Genomic DNA, 23,727 nt, shown 5'->3' with positions numbered 1-23,727 from the left:
TCATTTAAGGGAAACAGGTTCTAAATTCATCAGGAGGAGGTTTATGGTTGACACTTCCTGGGGAGTTTAGCGCAGGGGATAATAAAGGGGCTACCTCGTAAACCTCTTCGTTATCTTGGATCCTGAACAGCGTGAGGGGGCCATTTGTTCTTTGAGATACCCCCCCCCCCCTCCGCTTACGGTATATTATGAATGTATGTAATGCTGTTCTTGGCTCTGTTTTCTGACTCGCTCAGACGGAGACTTCAAAAGCTGTATGCCTTTGAATAAACTTAAAGACAAAGTCCGGATTTTCTCTTATTATTGAGTTGTCTTCTTACCCACTTTGATAGAAAAAATCCACAACACAGTCATCTATCCTCATCTTTGAATGACCGACCAGTGAGGTATGATTCAAACCAGGAATGTGCTCTCCCTGTGATGCCCATGCTGGAGCGTATGAACAGAAGGATACGATGGTTGACAGTGTCAAATGCAGCCGATAGGTTGAGCAGGATAAGTACTGATGAATTAGCTGTCACTCTGGCTTCTTTTAAAGGGACACTATGTAATAAATTAAGTCATTTATTAGCTCAAATCAACATATTCATTCATAAGTTAGTCCTCATTGGTGTAAAATGATCTCTGTCAAAAATCTCACTTATCCTCCTGAGTGAAGAATAACTTGTCTGTATCTACATAGAGCAGGTAAGCTCTATGGAGGCTGCCATGTCCTTCCGGTCTATGAAAAATGACGAAGTGCCGAGAGGGACATAAAGCACTTCGAATCGCGATTTCCCCACCAGGCCTACAAGCAGAAATGACGTCATTGTGACGTCATTTCCGCCAAATGGCTTATTACAGCCGCTAATGCTAAATAGATTTTATTCCTTGGCACATATGTCTTTGTGTTCATTAGCTTTCTTTTTGTAAGTGCATCATCTTCTTCTTTTTATTATTATTCCTATGCTCCCCCTGGATATCTTCTTTTTGGCATTATGCTCACATTTGTAAACTGTTGTTTTGTTGATTTACTAATAAAGTTAAAAAAAAAAAAAAATGCTAAATAGATTTTATCTCGTAAATGATCCCACTAATAATGCATTGATTGTTACCAAACTTCTGCCGTAGTACACATAGGCTCTTAACTCACAAAACGAGGCATTAGAAAGTTTGTAAGTTTACCGGGAGTTTATTTACCGCTGCTAATGCTCCTATTGCTAACGCAGGCTAATGCTAACGCTGCGTCGACGTCACTTCCGGTAACTCCCGGAATATGACTAATTGCATTGCTTGCACACCAAAGGAGATGTTATGTTATCTGACATGTTATCTGTCATCTGTATTCATAGTGTTGTTGTATGTGTGTTATGTAATCCTTTGTACTGTGTCTTGATTTCTTTTTGTTTGTATGGACCTTGAGTCTGAAGCTATAGCTTCTTGAATCTTGACACATTCCGCTTGCCGTAGTTCAAGAAGTTGCAGCGCACATTTGAAAACCTGAGGCGCTAGAGAGCAAATTCATTCAACTTTGCAAAATAAAATTGCACCACTAGATGGGGGAAGAAATTACATAGTGTCCCTTTAAGGCTTCTGTCACAGCCAACAGAGCCGTTTCAGTGGAGTGTCCACTTTTAAACCCAGATTGGTTTGGATTAAGGAGGTTGTGTTGTGAAAGGTAATCAGTGACCTGCTTAAAGATCGCCCTTTCAATGGTTTTAGACAGAAACGGGAGGAGAGAGACCGGCCGATAGTTCTCCACATGAGTTGGAGGGAGGGAAGGTTTCTTGAGCAGCGGTGTAACCCAAGCTTCTTTGAATGAGGTACGAAATGTGCCAAGAAATGGTTTCAGAGACGGGAGTGACCGCCCGTTCACAGCCCCTGATTACTCTGATTGTTTCCGATGGCCCAACCGAGGCTACTAGACAACAGGTTTCCCACGGATGGGTTTCAATCACTTGCACAACAGCAGATTTTGATTTAGCAAAAAAAAATAGAAAAACCTACACTAGCAGACACAAAAGGCTCTTCCGTGCAATTCCGACCACCTAGGTGGTCTAGCATCCATCTTATGAGCTATCTCTCCTAATGGTGGCATGTCAGGTGGAAGGCCTACTACTCTACGCTGCTCAAGATCTGAATATGTATTTCTTAGATACTCTTCCACCTCTGACTTTGTTGCCTTAAGCTGCCCTCCCTTTTCCTGGTTAAACAATCCTTTAACAAACTTGAACGGGTCCCTGTAAAACGCAGTCGTTCCATATTCTTTCTTCTTTCTCTTTTTCCTAAGATATTCAGCCCTTCTGAGTATTGCTAGCCTGTTTCTCAATTCTTCCTGCAAAACATTAATTCCCTCCCTCTCTTCTTCTGTAGCTCTTTTCCACTGCTTTCTTAAATTTCTTCAACAATAATATACAATCATTGAAAATATTTATAATTTTTTTGAGCTACTCGACTCATTTGAATTCCTACATTGGGGGATGAATAAAGTATTTTTCTATTTCTATTTCTATGAGTAACCATGTCAACAACAGAGTTGTTAACAAATAGGGAAACCTGACTGAGCTTTCCAAAACCCAGTTAATGCCTGGAGGAAAGTCTGCAGAGATATTTTGAGGCCACAGACTGAGATGCACCCTGTAAACCGGTTGTTCAGAGGACTAATCCAGGAATTCATGGCCTGGTGCCAACGGAACCACCTTCAGATGTTTTTTTTTAATTTTATACATATACGTATATATGTATACACGTATACACATATACATACATATATATATATACACATATATGTCTATCTATCTATCCATATAAATATGGATAGATAGATAGATAGATAGATAGATAGATATATAGTACATCTCAGATGTTCTGGTACGTTACGAGCATTCAAGATGTCTCAGGTCAACAGGAACAGGTTTGCTTCTGTCTCCAGAGTTACAACTAAACATGGAGAAGCTGCTTAAGGTATTTATGCAAAACAGAGGAAAAGAATAGCCAAGAGGACTGGAAGAGAAAACGGGCAACAGAAAAGCAGCACAGAAAGGTAACTAATGTTCATATTTGGCTAAGCGATTAATAATCACTGATGCCAAAGTCCATTATCCTGACACTGTAGAAGAAAATGCTGATTGAGTTTATGCTTGTTCCTTCATATTTACTTTTCGTCTTTGTTATCCTGTGATCCTGATAGCTTTCCTTATCTTGTGTGCCTTGTTTTTCAATAGTTGTTCAATATTTTTTCTATTCCTTAATGTTTGAGAATAAAATCTTTACGATAAATACACCCATCTATGTTGGCTTTACACTATGAACACAGGGCTGTCGTGCCTCTGTGTAACTCAGGAGTAACATTATCATCAGCGTTGCTACATTGTTAATGTCACTGCCTGTAGGCTGTGAGATTTTTTATACAAAATCTTTCTTTTTACGATAATCATGATAGCTGCTCCTGTACGTAGACGTTTCAATATTAAAAGAATATATTTTCTGAACAAACTGTACTCATATCTATCTGATATGGGAACATTTTGTCATCATACAGATCTGGAACATCTGCTACTGTAGTTATTTGTTTTCAATTCAAGCAGGGATCATCACCAACAGGTTGTAGCAACAGTTCTGATAAAGGCTCTGGTCAAACCTCAACACATTTAAACTCTGTAAATGGACGTGTGCCAAATTTTTTTTTGTATTTTAGCTAAGCTTAGAATAGAGTTATAAGATTACTATTAGCACTTAAAGCTAATGGACAATCATATATAATCTGGTCTTGATCCAAAACTAACCAATGCCAATGATAGGACTGGTGCTGTTAAGCTGCTATTTGGATCGGGATGGGCTCCCAAAGTAGTGTAGATGTACTGAAAACAGGTCCATGCTTTGAGCTCAGATTTTCAGAGAAACCTTAACTTTTAGAAAAAACTTTCTAGTGCCCAACTCAGGTCACACAGAGGGAGATTTTAAATAAATGTATTTGGTACAACAGAAACTAATGTACTGCTTACAATAAAAAAATAAACTTTGATAGATGAAGCAAAAGTTATGCATTATCAGTTATTTGTCAAATATCTGTGCAAGAGAAAAGTTAACAAAAGAATGTAAAAAGTAAGTGAGAACCTCGTGTCTATGTTTTTTCTTAATAGTTACTTGTGTTTGTTAGTGTGTACAGCCAGTAACTCCTGTTGTGTAATAAGTGTTTCACTGCTGCTTACCCTTGGCCTTTTATGAAGACTGTTACATCGTGGCCATGAGACTTTTCAGACTGATTCATTTAGCAAAAAAAAAAATCCAATGTAGTGTTGTGCCTTACAGAGGTTGAATTAACCTGGAAATGATTTTAGAAGTGTGTCATTATGTAAAATTTGTGTAGTGCCATGTGTTATTTCAAAATGTTCATTCAGACTGACTCCTTTTATAAAAAGTTGGCAGTTTCCTTTTCAATTGTGCAGTCACAGAAAATCATTTGGAAGTGAGAGTTATGTGCTGTCTTTCCTGTCTTCTGGCACTCACTCATATTACTGTCAGAGGCACACTTTAAATCCTAATAGCAAACATTTAGAGGCTCCCCCATGCTATAATGACCTAAATGGACTCTAAGTTGAGACTTTTTACAGTTTTGATAACATCTCTGTTTTTCAATCTCAGTCTGACCTGGAGTCTTGGACACAGACTCGTTTTCTTTAAAATCCTCTTTCTCTTCCAAAAGTGTCTCTTCCAACAGGGACCAAGCTTATTCATTTTTAGTTCATACCAAACTCATTTGAGTATGCTTTAGCTAGATGAAAATTGATCATAGTCTTAAGGTTTAAGTGGTTTTCATACTCTGCTTAGCAGGAAAAAAAGACCACTTTACTCTATTATATTTATCTGAAAACTATAGTAACCAATTAATATATCAATTTGACATGATTATTGTCCCTTTTAGAGCTTATATGGTATATTATTGTATTTAATGATACAGTAACAAACTGGTATTTACAGAATGTAATAGGCACTGATTGTTCTCTCCAGAGACTCACAGACTGGACCACGTTTACCTGTTCACATAGATGTGCTGCCTAAGTAGCATAAGCGCTGCCCACTAATACGTCTACGGCACCATGAATTACTTTTCCACTTTCATTGGGTCATTTTCTCTCACCAGACATCGTACATGTCATACGATTGGACAGCCAGTCCGGCTGTGGTCCGTGTTTGTTATTCCTGATCTCCGATTGGTCAGAAGCTTGTGGGGCTTCGTAGCGCCGCATGGTGTTTGTTAGCTGTGATTGGACACGACGGCAGGTACAGCAGTGCAAAGGGTATGGTGCCCTGTCATCCCCAAATATAAATATATCTCTGCCCTGCAAGCAGAGTGCTTGGCGGAATATTGACAATTTCGTGACGACAACAGTAGAATTCGCTAGAGTTGACTTACCGCGCAGGTGAGAAGCTTTTTACAGTTTGATACTTTTAGAAAGACGGTATGCTTTCGTGTTGTTCTCTAATTTAACTGATGGTATTATTTATGATCAGGCACCTGTTATTGTGTGTATATTCACTTATTCAACACGTTTCTAGCAGTTGGTTTGAAACCGTATAATGTAACGTTCAGGTCAGTCACTGTTCCAGGTTGGATAGTTTAAACACTATGTGTGGGTCCGTCAGCGATTATGTTCCGGGCAGCAAATGGTTTTATAACTTGCTGGTGGTCTTTTAAATGATCCATCGGTTTTAGTAGCCAGACATTTTTACATAATCCTGTTGCATATTTTTGAAACTATGGTAACATATCTTGTTTTTTGTTCACCTAACCAATTCATTTATTTTAGTCAGTGTGACCTTTTGCTACTAGTGGTAAACTGCTTAAGTTCCAGGAAATCCCGTTGCCCTTTCACCTAGTTTGTTTTACGCTATCCTCCAGTCCTGGACCACATCTCCGAGAGTCGAACCCGGTGGAGTTTGAAGATACGTGTAATAAGCAGCGAGACCGTGCACATCTGCTGGGTGCAGTATTTCAGATTCAGATTGAAGGATTTTAAGCTAATGTTAAGCTAACTCAGCCAACGTTAGTTGTGAGAAGGTCCTGTTAAAAGCTTTTTAGTCAGCGGTTTTCTGTTTTTGTCTTGTCTGTAGGCAGTGTCTGTTGTTGTAACCTGGTTATTGTAGTCCTCGCATTAAGCACACCGGTAGTATTGTTTCAACACACAGCCCGAGCTTCCATGCTAGCTTGCTATGCTCTCAGTAACCTTACAGATGCTACTGAGGAATAACGGGACACTGTGTGTGGGACTACTTAACGTTCGGTGTTACGTTGCAACTCTTGTAGATTAGTTTGCTCTCTTATGGTAACATGAAACCGCTGTGACTGGAACCCGTCATATAGCTAGATGGATGACAGTATTGGTGGTTATTCTTCTTCAGAGAATGATGCACTTGGATCAACACTCCCTCAGATGTTAGCTGTTGTTTGATGTAAATAGCTCATGAATCTCTATGTATCCATCACTCTTTTTATTTTCTAAATTAGATTGCCAGTTGACATTTTTCAAATTGCAATTATGTGAAATATTTTCATATTACACTTGTATGATAAAACCTGATCATTCCTGAACATAAGATTCCTTCTCAACCTATTCAGGATGCCTGGGTCAGCTCCAATTAGTTGTTTGGGACCATGGCCCAAAGATGTGGGTGTCATTGCCTTGGAACTGTACTTCCCATCCCAGTATGTGGATCAAGCTGAGCTAGAGCAGTCTGATGGTGTAGCAGCTGGTAAATACACCATAGGCCTGGGCCAAGCGCGCATGGGTTTCTGCTCAGACCGCGAGGACATCAACTCTCTGTGTCTGACTGTGGTCCAGAGGCTGATGGAGAGAAATGCCTTGTCATATGATAGCATCGGTCGGTTAGAAGTTGGCACAGAGACCATCATCGACAAGTCAAAGTCTGTCAAGACAGTCATCATGCAGCTGTTTGAAGATTCTGGCAATACAGATGTGGAGGGCATTGATACCACGAATGCATGCTATGGTGGTACAGCTGCACTCTTCAATGCTGTGAACTGGGTGGAGTCCAGCTCATGGGATGGTGAGTCACAAATATGTGTTCAAACACTTTTATCTCTTCTGTCATTTTTCTTTTTGTGAACCTTTATTCACTGCATTAGGATGCATCTCATCGTCATCAACAAGTCCAAATCCAAACCTTCAAAAGAAAGTGTTTCCGACAACTATGGCGAATAAAGAGCCAGTTGGAGTGGCCCATCACAGTGCTGTGCATACTGTATGTGTCAGTCACCACAGAATCCTGAAGCCGGTGTTAACAGCTGTGACAATATGTGGCAGCTGTGAGAACATGTGGCAGCAGTTGTGAGAACATGTGGCAGCAGCTGTGAGAACATGTGGCAGCAGTTGTGAGAACATGTGGCAGCAGCTGTGAGAACATGTGGCAGCAGTTGTGAGAACATGTGGCAGCTGTGAGAACATGTGGCAGCAGCTGTGAGAACATGTGGCAGCAGCTGTGAGAACATGTGGCAGCAGTTGTGAGAACATGTGGCAGCAGCTGTGAGAACATGTGGCAGCAGCTGTGAGAACATGTGGCAGCAGCTGTGAGAACATGTGGCAGCAGTTGTGAGAACATGTGGCAGCTGCTGTGAGAACATGTGGCAGCAGCTGTGAGAACATGTGGCAGCTGTGAGAACATGTGGCAGCAGCTGTGAGAACATGTGGCAGCTGCTGTGAGAACATGTGGCAGCTGCTGTGAGAACATGTGGCAGCAGCTGTGAGAACATGTGGCAGCAGCTGTGAGAACATGTGGCAGCAGCTGTGAGAACATGTGGCGGCAGCTGTGAGAACATGTGGCAGCAGCTGTGAGAACATGTGGCAGCTGTGAGAACATGTGGCAGCAGCTGTGAGAACATGTGGCAGCAGTTGTGAGAACATGTGGCAGCAGCTGTGAGAACATGTGGCAGCAGCTGTGAGAACATGTGGCAGCAGTTGTGAGAACATGTGGCAGCTGTGAGAACATGTGGCAGCAGCTGTGAGAACATGTGGCAGCAGCTGTGAGAACATGTGGCAGCAGCTGTGAGAACATGTGGCAGCAGCTGTGAGAACATGTGGCAGCTGTGAGAACATGTGGCAGCTGTGAGAACATGTGGCAGCTGCTGTGAGAACATGTGGCAGCTGTGAGAACATGTGGCAGCTGTGCATCTGGTAATCTCAGTGAAAGTTTGTAAAACTGGGCTTTGAACACAAAGCTGATGCATCCGCCTGTTCTACGTGCAGTTGAGCCGAACATCGTTCCTTTCAGATACAGTGTTGTATAACCCATGTTTTCTGGCTGTATCTCTGCAGGGCGTTATGCTTTGGTGGTCGCAGGGGACATTGCTGTCTACGCCACAGGCAGCGCCCGGCCTACAGGGGGCGCAGGCGCAGTGGCCCTGCTGGTTGGACCTAACGCTCCTTTGGCCTTTGAACGAGGTGATCCTCCTGATAACTGTGCTTCCTGTGTTCAGCTTTACAAACAGTGACTGTCAGCTGCCCCCAACATCCAAAGCTGTTTTAGATCACTGCAGTTTTAATTGTATCAACTGGGGCTCTCTGTTCCTTACTGTGTGTGTGTGTGGGGGGGGGGTTACAGAGGATGAACTCAGTTCTGAAGTCCAGAGGTGTAACAGCAGATGTATTTTAAAGAGTATTTTGAAACTTTTAATCAATGCAGGCTTGCGGGGAACCCACATGCAGCATGCTTATGACTTCTACAAACCTGACATGTTGTCGGAGTACCCCGTGGTGGACGGCAAGCTGTCGATTGAATGCTACCTCAGTGCTTTGGACCGCTGCTACTCTGTGTATCGCAACAAGATCCATGCACAATGGCAAAGAGGTGGGTTCCAATTTATCCGGAGCGTCTGAAAGTGTTGCACAAAGCCCACCCTTCATATTATTACACAGATGACAGTATGAGGAGGCCAAATGTTTCTTTAGGCATGTAAACCTGTCTCTGTAATCTCTGCTGAACTCGTGCTTCCTACATGAACCATCAAGTCTCAGCTCCATGTTTCACATGCAAATCATGATCAAGGTATATTCAGTTCAATTTCAATTCAGTTACATCTTTATTGTCATTGTAGCGTGTACAACACAATGAAAAAGTGTCATCCAGTCAGTGCATTTAAAAAAAAAAAAAGGAACAAACCATATAAAAACAGTACATAACAGTACAACACTCCTGCAGTTACTTACAGAAATGTTCAACCTTTAGGCCCTGTTCCTTTTTTCCTTTTGTTACAACGTGGAATTAAGATATTTGTGGGGTTTCTATCACACAAGAAACTTAAAGATGCAAAATATTTGTTATTTTGAAGCAGTGTTGTTTTTGACAACCATCTTAGATTTAGTCTTAGTCTTAGTCTTTTGGACTAAAATGCTTATTAGTTTTAGTCACATTTTAGTCACTTCTATATGTGATAGTTTTAGTCCAGTTTTAGTCGACGAAAACTCAAAAGGGTTTTAGTCTAGTTTTAGTCAAAAAAAAAAAAGAAAAAATAAGTATAGTCTACCATGTTAAGAAAATAGCATGGTCTTAACTATCAAACAAGCAGAACAAAAATACATAGCTTATTAACTGACCCTGTACTAAAGCTTTCTGATTTTTCATTCTGTACTGTGCGTGTGTCCCAACTTTACTGTAAGCGCACTAAACGCACAGGTTCTGGTTAGGGCTGCACAACGTCACTTGTGGCTTTTAGGCTAAAGCTAGCAGACTCTACGTATAACAGTAACCCGACCTGTTTAACATATCAAGTTACGTGCTGACAGAACGTACACACAAAGAGATAACCACACCGTCACTGAATGTAAACATGGCTAAACATGCTGCTAAAGTAACACACACATAATGAATTGACGTTAGCGTAACAAAAGCTAACTTTAGCCTGAAGTTAGCAGCCCATTTGCGCCAGGAGTATGTGGAAAACGTACTAATGTATTAGCTTACTATGAAATTTATCGATTATGTTAACAGCATTTATAACTTACCTTTGAAAAAATATCCCTGTGGCGAGCCTTAAGGTGCCGCAGCAGATACTTTTTAGGTTTTAATTGACACACACAATAAGCAGAAATGTCATGCATTTTAAACGTCTGACAGATCACCCACTAACATTTTCGTCCATTCTCGTCTCGTCAACGAAAACTCACACACGTCTCGTCATGTTTTCATCATCAGAGAGCTATGTTTATCTCGTCACCGTGTCGTTATCGTCATGAAAAAAAGTGGCGTCAACGAAATGATTTCGTCATCGTCATCGTTGACGAAAACAACACTGTTTTGAAGCAAATGAGAAATAACCCCAGAAAACAGAAAACTTTCGGGTTTGTAACAATTGCCCCAGTACAGTCGGTACTTTGTAGAGCCACCTTTTGCAGCTGTAACTGGACATGTCTCCATAAGCTGGTCTTTTCTGGCCCTTTCTTCCAAGTAAAACTGCTCCAGCCCTTTCATCTTGGATGGGTTCTGGCTGTTGTACAGCAATCTTTGAGTCATGCCGTTGATTTTCAATTCAGTTACAGTCTGGCCTTTGACTAGGCCATTCCAACACATCTAATTTGTTTCCATTCCATTTCCATTTGTTCAATTGAATTCCACCTTAAACCTTCCCCTTAAGTCTCACATTTCTGGAAGACTGAAACAGATCCTCCTCTAAAACTAAAACCTGTATTAACCGAGCTGCACCACACCGTGCTGCACCACACCGAGCTGCACCACACCGTGCTGCACCACACCGAGCTGCACCACACCGAGCTGCACCACACCGTGCTGCACCACACCGAGCTGCACCACACCGAGCTGCACCACACCGTGCTGCACCACACCGAGCTGCACCACACCGAGCTGCACCACACCGAGCTGCACCACACCGTGCTGCACCACACCGTGCTGCACCACACCGAGCTGCACCACACCGAGCTGCACCACACCGAGCTGCACCACACCGAGCTGCACCACACCGTGCTGCACCACACCGAGCTGCACCACACCGAGCTGCACCACACCGAGCTGCACCACACCGAGCTGCAGCACGGTGTATAGGGCTCACACACAGATTTGTTTTTATGGCAGGGGTGTTGCATCCCACAGCTTAAGCAGCCATTAGGTGGGTGGAAACTCCTTATGGGAATTAGCTCTTCCATAGTTAAGTTATGCTATCATAACATGAGCAATCAGCTGTTTCTGCTTGTAGAGAATAAACATGCCTGACACTGTCTGACATGATTGTCCTAACAGTTGAAAAGAGTTCCTGGAGGCCTTTCTCCATCTCTCTCTTGATTTATTTGGGTATTACAAGCAGTGTTTCCAGCTGGGGTTTGAGTGCTTGCTGTTTTATCCCAGCACACACACACACAGCACGTGAGCTCCTGTGTGTGTGGGGCAGAGCTGTGCATTGATAAAACGGGGAAAGGTAAAGTCTTGTTATTTTGGGTAAACTGAGCCTGTATTAGCGGGGCTTTCCTGTGACCACGCAGAGAAAGACAACATTTTTAATAGCAGCAATGGTTTCTTGTTGTTTTCTGACAGAGGGTTCAGAGAAGCGCTTCAGCCTGGAGGATTTTGGGTTTTTGGTCTTCCACTCTCCCTACTGCAAGCTGGTGCAGAAATCCTTGGCCAGACTGATGTTGAATGACTTTCTGAACCACCCGAGCCCCAACACTGAGACCGGACCTTTCACAGGCCTGGATGCCTTCAGGTACGTAAAGAGTTAAGCTGCCCAAGAGTAAACAGGTTTGGATTCTTTCAAAAAGTTGCATAAAGTTAGCTTTTACTAGTTGTGAGAGGATGGGATAGAATGGAGCTGTTTTCACACACATACTGCAGCCTTCCAAAGCTCTGGATGTGTTCTGGAGCACGGCCACGTGAGAGTCTGCAACATTCTGGACTGAAATATTCCACCCAGCCCCGAGTCAGATCTGTGGAACATGAATGGGTGTGACGACTAGGGCTGAACGACATGGACAAAATTTAATATCTCCATATTCATGCCAGATATCTCAATATCGATACGATATAACTGTGGGTTCAGTGAAAACTAAACATTTTTCTGAAAAATAAAAACATAATCCAAAAGAAGGACGTCTGCAGACATCAGGTCTTGAGTTGGAAGTTAATTGTTATAAAATGGAGCGTTAAACTGATGTAAGGTTCAGTCGTCCGGCTCCACCACAGGTCCGTGGTTGTGTTCGGATTCAACATTCATTTTACATTCGTTATAGATTTTTGGAATGGCCACTTGATTAAAATATGTTCGGGATGGTATTTTGTAACGTTTGTCCAGCGTCTGAAGCATTCTGAAAGCCCTCTTTTGTGACGGTGTACATGGGCACCACGTCTTTTGCATGTGGTATGTTACAGCATGTGTAATGTCTTTGCGCCCGGTGGACGTCGTCTCATATGGCGTAACGCTACTGAACGCATCAGCAATCAAACTTTGCTCGGGCTTCACTTCTCCGCCGTTTCTCTCATTGTGCTACACTCTTCGTGCAGCGGTGGTGTTGTTTCAGGTGGTGGAACATGTTTTTTGTGCTGCCTTACCTCCTCGAATTTTTTGCCAAGCACGACCTGCACAACACCTCGCTCTGGTTCACATCCTCTTTTCTGAATCCAAAATACCTCCAAATAATGGAGAATGACTTTTTTTTTTGACTAAATCCGTCGAATGCGCCGATTCTGCACCGGCCTCATCTTCCGCGCTCATGCTTTGAATGTAGTTTGTGTGTCTCTGTCTCGTCTCCGTCTCCGTCTCCCTCCCTCCCTCCCTCCCTCCCTCCCTCCCTCACTCCCACCCTCCCTCCCTCGGATGTTTGTCATTGGCTGGCTTCAGCTCTACATAAGGGCGAGCGTAAAAATTATGTTTGCGACTGCCTGAGCTGCAGATGCGGAGAAAATCTATATCGTTGAATTTGCGATATTAATATCTTGAATGTTACTATCTAGATATTGATACGATATCGTTCAGCCCTAGTGACGACGTATCCAAATGTGTCAGCATGCGAGTAAGCGTGTGTGTAAGTTAAACAAAGCATTTATTGGTGGTCACAGGAGACAGGAAATCCGTCAGCCCGAGCCCCGATATCCGGAAACATTTCATATTTACGTTTACCTTTATCTCACAGAGGTTGAACTTACACTGGACTGAGTAGAATTGGCCAGTTATTAGTGACATGAGCGGGCCATCCACCGTCTTCGTCATGTTCTTTGGACGAGATAAACAACGTTTGTGTGTGCGTGTTGTTTCAGGCGTGCATCTACTGTACCAGACCTATCTGACCTAAAAGAGACGCTTTATCTGACCCACTTATTTTATCCCGCTACTTCATCTTAAAGTCTCGGACATACATTGCGTTTAAAGGTACAAACTAGGAACATAGATTATTTAGTGAACTACAGAATATGAATACATAAAGTCTAAGAATAAAGCCAATTTCTAACACTCTCATCTTGCTCCCTGCTGTTTGGACATTTTCACATCAACACCAAATGAAGCCGTTTCTCCAGAGGAACTTCTGCATCATGTGCTGCCTCCCGTGTGTTTCAGCATTTTGTCTCAGTACGTTTGAGAAAAATGAAATTCTAATGTAAACGGAATGAAATGATGCACGGTGTCACCTGCTCACGTCCAAGCCCCCCATGTTCCTTTATCCCCCGTCACCATTCTCACCTCTTGTGCTAATTTGATCTTTTCTTTTTTAAAATCATTTTTATGGTACTGAGTAATGTGTAAAACACAACAAACAAAACAACACTGCGATCCCTACAAATAAAACCGTGCCTAAGTAAACTTCTCTGCAGCGATGTCAATGTAAAAGTCTTTTTGCACCCGACAGACAACCCAGCTGCAATCTGTTAAATGTCTGCTCAATCCAATTGTGAATCTGTGGCAACCCATGCAACCTGAAGGAGCTGGAACACTTTTGCTCTGAGGAATTGGCTGGATGGTGCGAGCTCCTGCAGACGTGAGAGCTGCAGAAGGTGGCTATGAAACGCTCCAAAATAACAAATATATTGCATCTTGTTGTTGGCACATAGTGTAAATTGAATTATTTAAAACCACCCAAATACCCATTTTAATCATAGGTTGAACACGACAAATTAGGGCTAATGCCAAAGGTAGGGCATACCTTTGCAAGCCACTGTAGTTGCTCCCTTTGGAATAACTATGGGGACAATATGTCTGGTGCATTTATGTCCACGGGTTTTGGTACAGATCTGGCCAACTGCATGGCACAGCCGGCACAGCCAAGGCCCACAGGCTGAGTTGGACAACAACTTTTGAACAGCATGGCTTTAATTACCAGGCTTGCTTTTTCTTTCTGTGTCCACTACATTTGCCAAGCTGCCAGCTGTGTTGCTGCCAGCTGTGTTGCTGCCAGCTGTGTTGCTGCCAGCTGTGTTGCTGCCAGCTGTGTTGCTGCCAGCTGTGTTGCTGCCAGCTGTGTTGCTGCCAGCTGTGTTGCCGCCAGGTAAAATAAATTGATTAGTGTTTTCTATTTGGTCCACGAGTTGTTCCCGTTAGTTTCGGAGCATCCACATGAGGTGAGCCTGCCACACCTGACATGCAAAGAGCCTTTGTTGCTGCAGCTGCAGCCATTCCTGTTGCCCTGACGGAGAATTGTTTGCACGCACATCCAGATGTTGTGTTCATTTCTGAGTCGAGCCAAGCTGGAGCAGATTGATCCAATCAATCATTTCCACTCAAATATGGTCCAGTTGAAACATTTGAGTTTTCCTTTAATATTTAGCACATGTACAACTCAGAGTATTCTCGAACATTCAATTTGCACTACTGTTATATTTGCACTACTCCAAATCCACTGCATAGCATAATTTTAGTTGTAAGAATACATCAAGGACCTTTACATTTACTTTGCACATATATATTTGCACATAAACATATTTATTTTATTTACTTCTGCATATGCCACTTTACTTCTGATGTCAATGTCAGAGACTTTGTATATATATATATATATATATCCACATTGTACTGTCGCTCTGTTTACCGGTTACTATAGTTTATTTTTTCTGTGTATTAAAGTGTTAGTTCGCCATTTTGCACATTAAGCCCTGTTTTTAGGTAGTCTGGGGTGAATTATAGATGTTCTGATCACAATTTGGACATTTGGTGCTGAACGGAGCATTTAGGTATCCACTGCTGCAGCCCCCCCACCTTTGCATTGAGTCAATGACCACTCAAGCAAACAATCATAAAACGGCATTAAACTTTCTTTGAAAAGACATGGAACTCACCGTGTGGTCTGTGGTGGACAGCGATAAATTGACCCGAAAATCGCAGCGAAATGTGCCTTCTAACAGTTGTTTTAGCATTTGGTGGACCTATTTTTCCGGACACCGTTGAATAGCAGCAGCAAGACATCCAGCGACATACAGCGCGCGGAGTAATACTAGTCAAACCAATACAAATCAATGAAGACGGACAATAATGGTAATATAACTTCTCTGGAAGCGTATTTCGCGGTGATTTTCGAGCCAACGTATCGCTGTCCACCACAGACCACACGGTGAGTTTCATGTCTCTGCAAACGAGTTTAATGCCGTTTTATGATTGTTTGCTTGAGTGGTCATTGACTCAATGCAAAGGTGGGGGGGCTGCAGCAGTGGATACCTAAATGCTCCGTTCAGCACCAAATGTCCAAATTGTGATCAGAACATCTCTAACTCATCCCAGAATACCCCCAAACAGGGCTTAATGTGCAAAATGGCGAACTAACACTTTAAGTGTTAAGTTAAATGTTACCGCTGCACTATTGAGTCTGAGAGAAACGTAATTTCAATCCTGTGTATGTCCTGTACTTATACAGATTTGACAATAAAGTTGACTTTGACTTTGACTAAAGACAGAAGAAAACTGATATTGTGTGTGTGTGTGTTTGGTTGGCAGAGATGTAAAACCAGAAGAGAGTTACTTTGACAGGGATGTGGAGAAGGCCTTCATGAAGTCCAGCGCAGATCTGTTTGAGAGGAAGACCAAGCCCTCCTTGCTGATCTCCAACCAGAATGGAAACATGTACACACCCTCGGTCTACGGCTGCCTGGCGTCACTTTTCGCTGAGTAGGTCTCCTTGTCTGACTGAAGTCTGTATGCAGTAGCTGTCACTAACAGCTGGATGCACATGAATTCTCCAAAGAGCTGTTGAAAGGAAGGAGGCCCTGTGAGGCAGCAGTCTCACTGGTGTTTTCTCTCTGCCGTAGACACACATCTTCCCAGCTGGCAGGGCAGAGGATTGGGCTTTTCTCCTACGGGTCGGGATTTGCTGCCACTCTGTATTCTCTTAGAGTCACACAAGATTATACCCCTGGTGAGTTAAGTTGTGTCATGTGGATGGAATTGAATGTTTAGTTCTTATACATTTGAAGAAAGGAAGGATGATATCTAACTATTGATTTGTTTTAGGGTCCAGTCTGGACAAACTGGTATCCAGCCTGAGTGACCTGAGGGTCCGATTGGACTCCAGAAAGAAGGTCCAACCTGCTGTTTTCTCTGACAGTATGAAGTTGAGAGAAGAGACTCACCACTTAGGTATCTTTGCACTGTTTTCACTGCTACTCTTGTATGAATCTTGAGCAGCCATTTGAATGAATTATTCACACAACCCTTGTAGGGAATAGAGCTCTCACAAACTCCCTGATTGGGGCTCTTTCTCTGAGCTGCTGGTACATCAGGGGACGAGCTGCTGTCACTGATCAAAGACTTCCTGGTGAAACAGTAGAGGAGAGAAAAACTCCACTGCAACATACAGCTCAACAAGTACTATGCAGTCCCAGCTTTAACTGGCCTACACCAGTATCCTGCCGCCCCAATGAGTCAGAAATGTCATAGTCTCATTTGAAAGAATCAGACACCGGACCCAACAGGCCAAAAACTCTATTCAGATTCCCAAATCCCCATATCAAACAGGGGAAAACATTGTAAACTATTTGATGTGCTTTCTGGCCTGAAAGCAGCCCTGCTGATGAAGTTCTAACATTTCCTAACCTACCACAGCAGTCCCAGTCAACCATTGTACTACCTGGACCCACCAAGACCCACCATCGCCTGAAAAGTCTGTACTGTTGATGTGCCTTGAGTAAGGATAGGATTCTGAGGAAGTGACTTTTACCAGGAGGAGGCACTGCTCAATCTGTATTAGGCCCAAAAGAAAAAGGCCAAAAGACCTGCTATGACCTGCTAGGCTGCTAGGCACTGAAGTTGTGTTACTTCCTCCTTCTGCCAACAACTAACTCTTGGCCACATGGCAGGCAGCATACACGATTGCCTGAAAAAAGGTCCAAAGGATGTCACCCAGGCTCCTGTAAGGCACTGGTGGAGAGGAAAGAGGGAACAGAAGAGGAGGATGAGATGGAACTGAGCCCTGACAACAGTTGTTCCTGTACCGTCAGCACCAGAGGAAGCTGCACAACCTTTTTAGGTCTTTCAGGAGCTTTCCTCTCTTTGTTGCCAGGCCAGAAAAAGCCATTTTAGTTGAACATGTTATCTGTCTGAAGGATGCATGGCCAGTTTTCCAACATCTTTACCATGTCCCACAATGGCTGCTGGGAAAAGCCCAGTGGAGGTGGAGGATATCTTGAAGCTTGTTTGGAGGTATTGGGCCTGCAGTCTTTGAATGGGACGGACTGCAACAAAGTTCTGTCTCTGAGTTCGATGCCTTGCCCATGCTTACATGTGTAAAGCGTATTGGTAAATGCCACTGGAGAAAACATCTCAACTTAAACAGAAACATTACATCCCTTTACCCTTGGTTTAGTTTGGCCTAACTGCGCTCCTCTACACTGACACAGTCCCATTTGTTCATATCTGGTCCGAGGAAAGGGAAGAAAGAGGAACTGAGAAACCTTCTTTTAAGGTGCTTTGAGATGCTGTTGGATAAATAAAATGAACTGGATTTGTTTGCTTCTTTCCCATGGTTTCCACCTCTTTGCTGTGAAGGAATCTTTTGAGCGTAGTTAGGTTAAGTATAAGTTTTGTCCTGTGAATACAAAAACAATGACTTCTTTTTTTTAATCTTCCCATACAGCCAGCTATGTCCCTCAGGGCTCAGTGGAAGATCTGTTCCCAGGGACGTGGTACCTGACACGAGTGGATGACAAGCACCGCAGGGAATACGCCCGCAGACCTCTGGATGATGACTTGCCAGCAGAGCCGGAGCTCGTTCACTCCAGCACAGCAACTGAGGTACGCTTCAATCAACATTAGGATGTCTTCCTACTCTGAATGCACAGCGAATGAATTCAGTTCCAGCTTTTGTGAAAATGTTTTGTTTGACCAGTGCCTGATAGAAATAGAATAGATTATCACTATTAATGATTGAAATAAAAGGAAAATCAAATCAAAAGAAGAACAAACAGGTAATGAATAAAAGAGTCATTCTATGCAGCCGTTGCTGTGGGCGGGGCAGGGTGTGCAGTGTTGTCCATTATGTTGAGAACTTCTGCAACAGAGCAGTCCCCAGCACAGAGCCAGCCTTCTTTATCCGTTTATCCGTTTGTCTTTCTGATGCTGCTGCCCCAACAGACGCTGCACAGCAGACTGGACTCAGCCCATCCCCAGCAGACTTGTAGAGTCTTGCAACAAACACTGAAAGACGTAAGCCTTCTCCTGAACTGAAGTCTGCTCTGTCCCATCCTGTAGACGGACTCCGTGTTGCATTTCCAGTCTAGTCTGTGGTCCATATGAACCCCCCGGTGTGTGTAGTCCCCCACCAGCTTCCTCTTCTTCCAGGACGGAAACATTATGGCGTCTACATTTCGCTTAAAAAAGTGTCTCCTTCAGTTTATCTGGTTTTACACATCTTTCATAGAAGTTACAGACGACATCTCTCTGAGCCAACGACATCAAATAAAAGTCCATTGAGCTGCAAGTCCAAAAGCACTGGAAGAAAAATCTGATCCTTTTAATCAGTTTGGAGTTAGTTGGTGAGAGAAGAAGGGAAATGGCAAAAATAAGGATGTGTGAGGGCCAAGAATGCCCGGGTTATTCCTTCCTCTGATGGAGAGGTAAACAGAGATAGAACTGAGGTAGGTTTTGTTGTTTTTTCAAATCCATTTACAGTAAAATCCCAATCTTTTTTTTACATGACTGCTCATGACCAAACAGCACCAACAAACACAGTGAATTCTGTGGCAAAACAAACATGGTCTCTGTTCAGATATCAGAAACATCTGGTAACATGTTTAAGTGTCGAGCTTCACAGATACAATCACAGTCCTCCCCTCATCCGACCAGTCCTGTGCTGCCTCAGCACCCAGCACAGCCCACCCAGCCCACCCAGCCCACCCCTCTGTGGTGCAACCTGCTCGCTGCAGGTGTGCTGCAGATGTGAGCACCGTCCCTGAGTTTCTGTCCCAGCCACCCTCCACACACAGATGTAAATTGAATAGAGCAATAGCCTAAAGTCCGAGTTAACTTGGCTCAGTTCCTGTAATGACGCTCCTCTGCTCCCTAATGGGTTCCCTTTTGGTGATACTGAGTCTCGCTGCTGTCTAATCCCTGCAAGCTTTAAAAAAAAAAACAAAAACATTTCCTAAAATTTCCCATTCCTATAAGCTCGTAGCCACTAGCTGGCATCCACAATCTGACCATGTGATATTAGAAACAACAACTGATCTTCATGATGTTTGCTTCCATCCTGCAGCACATCCCGAGTCCTGCCAAGAAGATGCCTCGCATCCCTACAGCCGCTGCTGGCCCTGAAGCTACCACCAGCAACTGAGGTCCCAATCCAACAGTTTGAAGAATGTAACAACTCCATAATACTCGAGTTCACCTGGACAGCGAGAGACGGCAGCATCGCCTCCAAATCTTTCTTCAGCTCTACACAGAGGCAGCAGTGCGTTGGGATAAGAGTCCAGCTGGAGACCATCCTGTTTCTCTCCCATCATCTCCATCTTATCAGAATAGAATGCTGCCAGATGACATATTCCATATCTTAGCAAATCTTTATTTCAGAGCTTACATATGAATGTATTTTAACCTCACGGGTGTTCAGAATACACTGTTCTATTTGGGAAGAGCTCAGAGAAACACACTGCACATGAGGTTTGCAGCTGCCGGCCATTTCAAAGAAATGGACCTAACTTTATGTGCTTTAGGCTTCCTCTTAATCAGAACAACAAAGGGAGTGCTGCATCAACAGCACAGCAAGTGAAGGAGCTCGTCTTCCACTCTGCTGTCGGTTCATTACCTCCATTTTAGATTTTTTTCTTCCCTTTTTTTCTCCATCATGTGATCTTTTGACCACACATCCTGAGTCCTGAAATTAGAGCCACAAAGGTTTCAGAGTCAGGTGTGCAAATAGTGGTGGGGTCTTCCAGTCATGAAAAATTAAGACAAGTTATTAAGTTAGTTGCAAAGTTATCAGCTAAAAACCCCTGAAAAGCACTGCAACATGTTGATTAATCAAAGAGTTGATTTTCAGGGAGATATTTGGTGGAATGTTGGCGAACCCGAGCATCTCAGCTGTGGACAGAAAAATGGCTGCTTTTTGGATAACTGTGGACATATTTGGATTTTAAAACAAAAGAAGACATCTGAAGACATCATGATGGACTGTAAGGAGAGCTGGACATTTGATTTTTTTAATGCTGTGTCAGACTGATTATGTTACAGTTTCAGGCTGGTGATTTTACATGCCATGAGTATTTTTTTCCTGTTCAATGCCATCAACTGGACAGACAGAGTTCACCATACTGGAGAAAGAAAAGTAGTGAGGAGGTTAGTTGAGAAATGTGGACTCTGCTATAGAACACAACTAATAACAACTACCAGAAAAGAAAGTAATCCTGTTGGGACACTGGAATGTCTGTCACTAAGATGAGCTGAGGGATACGTCTGATTGAGCACCGTTCTGTGCATGCTGGCAGACTTCTTATCCAACACCTCTGAATGTCATGCTGTATTTTTCACACCTTGATCAGGCTTGGCATTCATTTACTGTGCAACTGTTTGTTTCCAATTTGTTGCTCCACTTTTGTAGAACTAACATAGTCTAACCAAAGTATGAAAATAAGCTATGTCATATTAAAAGATCCATTTTTGTATTTCATTCCTGCAGAAACCGTTAAATGTTGTGCATCCTTACGGATCTATCTTTGCTCTAATTCTTACTGACAGTATTTGCAGCCAAAGAATACTAATTTTCAAGGTAAGATTTTAGAAGGTACATCCTGTATAAGACCATAAGGAACCGCTTTGCAGGCTGCAGTTGTTGGCAAACACTGACATTTATCACTTCTCATTTTGCCAAATAGCCACAGTTTCACATCAGATTAGTCATCAGTTTTTAGACTCAATCTCCGCTAAGCTAATGCTTAAATCAAAGGGCTTTAGTTGGTAAAGTGCTAAAGGAGATTTAGATGACACAAACATTTGGTTCTTTGTCTTAATGCGTTTTTTTCTCGTTTGTCAGTAGCTGCATCCAGCAGCTAAACAAACGGATGTTGAAACAGCTCAGGCAGAAAGCATCAGCCTTCAGACAGCAGGGTCGGTCCTGCTGCTGGTTGCACTGGCTCAGGGGAGTAGGGATAGTCAACATAAAGTTGACTTCCTTCTGGAGAAGCCTTACAATAAGCACCTCTGAAGTGCAAAATGTAAATAAAGGTTTTCATCCAATAATGAACAGATGTATTCTTTCCCTTTGTACAGCCACCTGGTCCTCTGATGTCCAGCTGCTCACAGCAGCCTCACAGCGTCCCTGTGAGGGCTGCTTTACGTGCACGGTGTGTGCTTGTGCTACCCGTCTCATAGGTCGTCTCCCAGTTGATCCACAGCACAAACTCAAATTATTTATGTTGTGTAGATATGAATGTGCTGATATCTCATCAGTTGCATTGAGTCCATGTAAAGCAAGAATAAAATGAAATGTAACATTTTTTGTGTCGGTCTAGCTTTTCTGATTCTGATTCTTCTTTTTCTTTTTCCAATTAATTTATTTAGAAATCATATATCCGTTTTCACTTCGGTCCCGTCAGTATACTGCAGGGAGTTTTAGATTTTTTACTATATACAGACATATAAAACTGCTGGTGTGCATAAGAATCTTCGATATCAGCCAATTTACAAGTTGACCAACAAGCTACAAACTAAAACTAAACCCTAATGCCAAGTTACAAAGTCAAGACAAAATGATGTGTCCAAACCAGAAGTGCTGGGAAGAGTTCTGCTTCTAGAGGTCAGAGTGGGACACGTTGAAGAAAATGTTCTCTTATAGTTTTTCCTGGGCTGTAGGCTATATTTATACTTGATTTTTTTAATATATTCCTTTATTCATTTGGTTCCTCACTTTTATTTTCCTATGCAGGAATGTTTATTATGGAATGTTAAGCCTTTGCTTCCCTGCTTCTGAAGAGTGCAGACGTGTCTCTGCTTCCTCCTGTTGCTTATCGCTTTATTTGCTTTTAAATCATTTTACTTCTTTCCACATGTCTTGGATATAATTTTATTCTTTTTCTTTGAAGTGAACCAAGAATTTTTTAAATCATTTTTATTCTTTTTTTACAACTTATCTGACGAGCCAGCAACTACAATCCTTTCAACATGCCCTGTGAAAGCTGTCGGATATATCAACAAGAAATTTGTGCGCAACAAGTGAGGATTTTTGCCTTAGAAACTGAAATGGGACTTCATGAAACGCTCCCAATGGAATCCAGTGGTAAGAAGTCGACATTTACTTCCAAAGGAAGGATATGAAACATCACCCAGAATAAAGTTAACAGATTTTTACCACTGTCAGAGCCAAATGTGACTGAGTGCAACAGACAGAGAGACGGTACAAAGCAGCAGATGGACAGAGAAACTGTGCCGAGTGTCAAGGTCAAAGATACTCTTGTGCTTGGAGACGGAGCCATGTCTAATATAAATATAAACAGAATAGTTACATGCAGCTTTTTTTTTTTAAATCTTAAAAAATACTTTGAGAAACTATTTGAGAGTCTTGATAAAGTGGCGATACCAACGTTCATTAGTGGACCTCTCCCAAACATCGACAGGAGGATAAACTCATTCAGCCGGCTGCTTCAGTTGAACACATGGCTGTCCAAAGTCTGTGAGTCCAGAGGACTGCATTTCATTGAGAACTTTAATCTTTTCTGGCAAAAAGATGATCTGTTTCAAAGAAAAGGCCCACACCTGAACAGAGGTGGAGTGAGATGACTGACGGATAATCTCCGCCACGCTCTGAGGCATCAGAATGGGCTAGGACCGGGACCAGGGCCAGGACCGGGCCCCGTGCTGCCGCCGAGAGAGAAGACGAGCCAGAGAAGAGCATCTGCTGCATCTACACCCTCCAGAGATGTTTCACCATCGTTCTCTTCTCCACCGTCACCCATGAGACTTCCTGATCACCTTGAAAGCTTGGTGAAATCGGGGATTAAAATGGTTCCTCTCACACCAAACATGGCAAGATCAAGAATTCTGTCCTCACAGAAGCATCGAGCCCCTCTCCCCCCTCAGCCTACTCCATCGACCAAAGCCCCCCCAGCTCGGCCCCCACCATCGATGCCCACAGCTGTCATTTCCAACAGTGTCAATGCTGTTGTCTGGGATGCTAAGGGCATCTGTGTTGGTAAACACCATCTCAACTCCAGGGATGGAGTGAAGAGAGGGACAATCAGACTGTCCAATCAGAGAAATCTTATCCATATCCCTTGCAAGAACACAGCGTCCAGTTCAACTGTAACTAATCTCAAACACGCAGT

At 42.9% G+C, this 23,727-nt stretch overlaps 1 protein-coding gene across 4 annotated transcripts; it reads left to right on the top strand.

The window, feature by feature from the left end:
- Nucleotides 1–5,254: 5,254 nt before the first annotated feature.
- Nucleotides 5,255–21,902, top strand: hmgcs1 (3-hydroxy-3-methylglutaryl-CoA synthase 1 (soluble)). 4 transcript variants are annotated; one of them, XM_075455866.1, is made up of 10 exons: nucleotides 5,255–5,402; nucleotides 6,599–7,047; nucleotides 8,313–8,438; nucleotides 8,680–8,844; nucleotides 11,539–11,707; nucleotides 15,917–16,087; nucleotides 16,228–16,334; nucleotides 16,430–16,555; nucleotides 18,051–18,208; nucleotides 19,668–21,902. In XM_075455866.1, the coding sequence occupies exons 2-10, from the start codon at nucleotides 6,600–6,602 to the stop codon at nucleotides 19,743–19,745; spliced, it is 1,548 nt and encodes a 515-aa protein (XP_075311981.1). In that variant the 5' UTR covers nucleotides 5,255–5,402; nucleotide 6,599; the 3' UTR covers nucleotides 19,746–21,902. The 4 variants fall into 4 exon arrangements, with proteins under 4 accessions (XP_075311981.1, XP_075311983.1, XP_075311982.1 ...); XM_075455868.1 differs by lacking the exon at nucleotides 5,255–5,402 and adding an exon at nucleotides 5,603–5,742; XM_075455867.1 differs by lacking the exon at nucleotides 5,255–5,402 and adding an exon at nucleotides 5,758–5,964.
- Nucleotides 21,903–23,727: the final 1,825 nt, after the last annotated feature.

The sequence above is a fragment of the Odontesthes bonariensis genome, chromosome 22, assembly GCF_027942865.1.
Source record: "Odontesthes bonariensis isolate fOdoBon6 chromosome 22, fOdoBon6.hap1, whole genome shotgun sequence".
NCBI classification, from domain to species: Eukaryota; Metazoa; Chordata; class Actinopteri; order Atheriniformes; family Atherinopsidae; genus Odontesthes; species Odontesthes bonariensis.
The sequence above is the reverse complement of the archived record's forward strand: the minus strand, read 5'-3'. Positions and strand labels throughout refer to the sequence as shown.

Bases quoted from the DNA above. Each gene is read 5' to 3' on its own strand.
- hmgcs1 (XM_075455865.1), top strand. The intron at 7,048-8,312 runs GTGAGTCACAAA...GTATCTCTGCAG, and splicing joins GGAGTCCAGCTCATGGGATG to GGCGTTATGCTTTGGTGGTC. The intron at 8,845-11,538 runs GTGGGTTCCAAT...GTTTTCTGACAG, and splicing joins CCATGCACAATGGCAAAGAG to AGGGTTCAGAGAAGCGCTTC.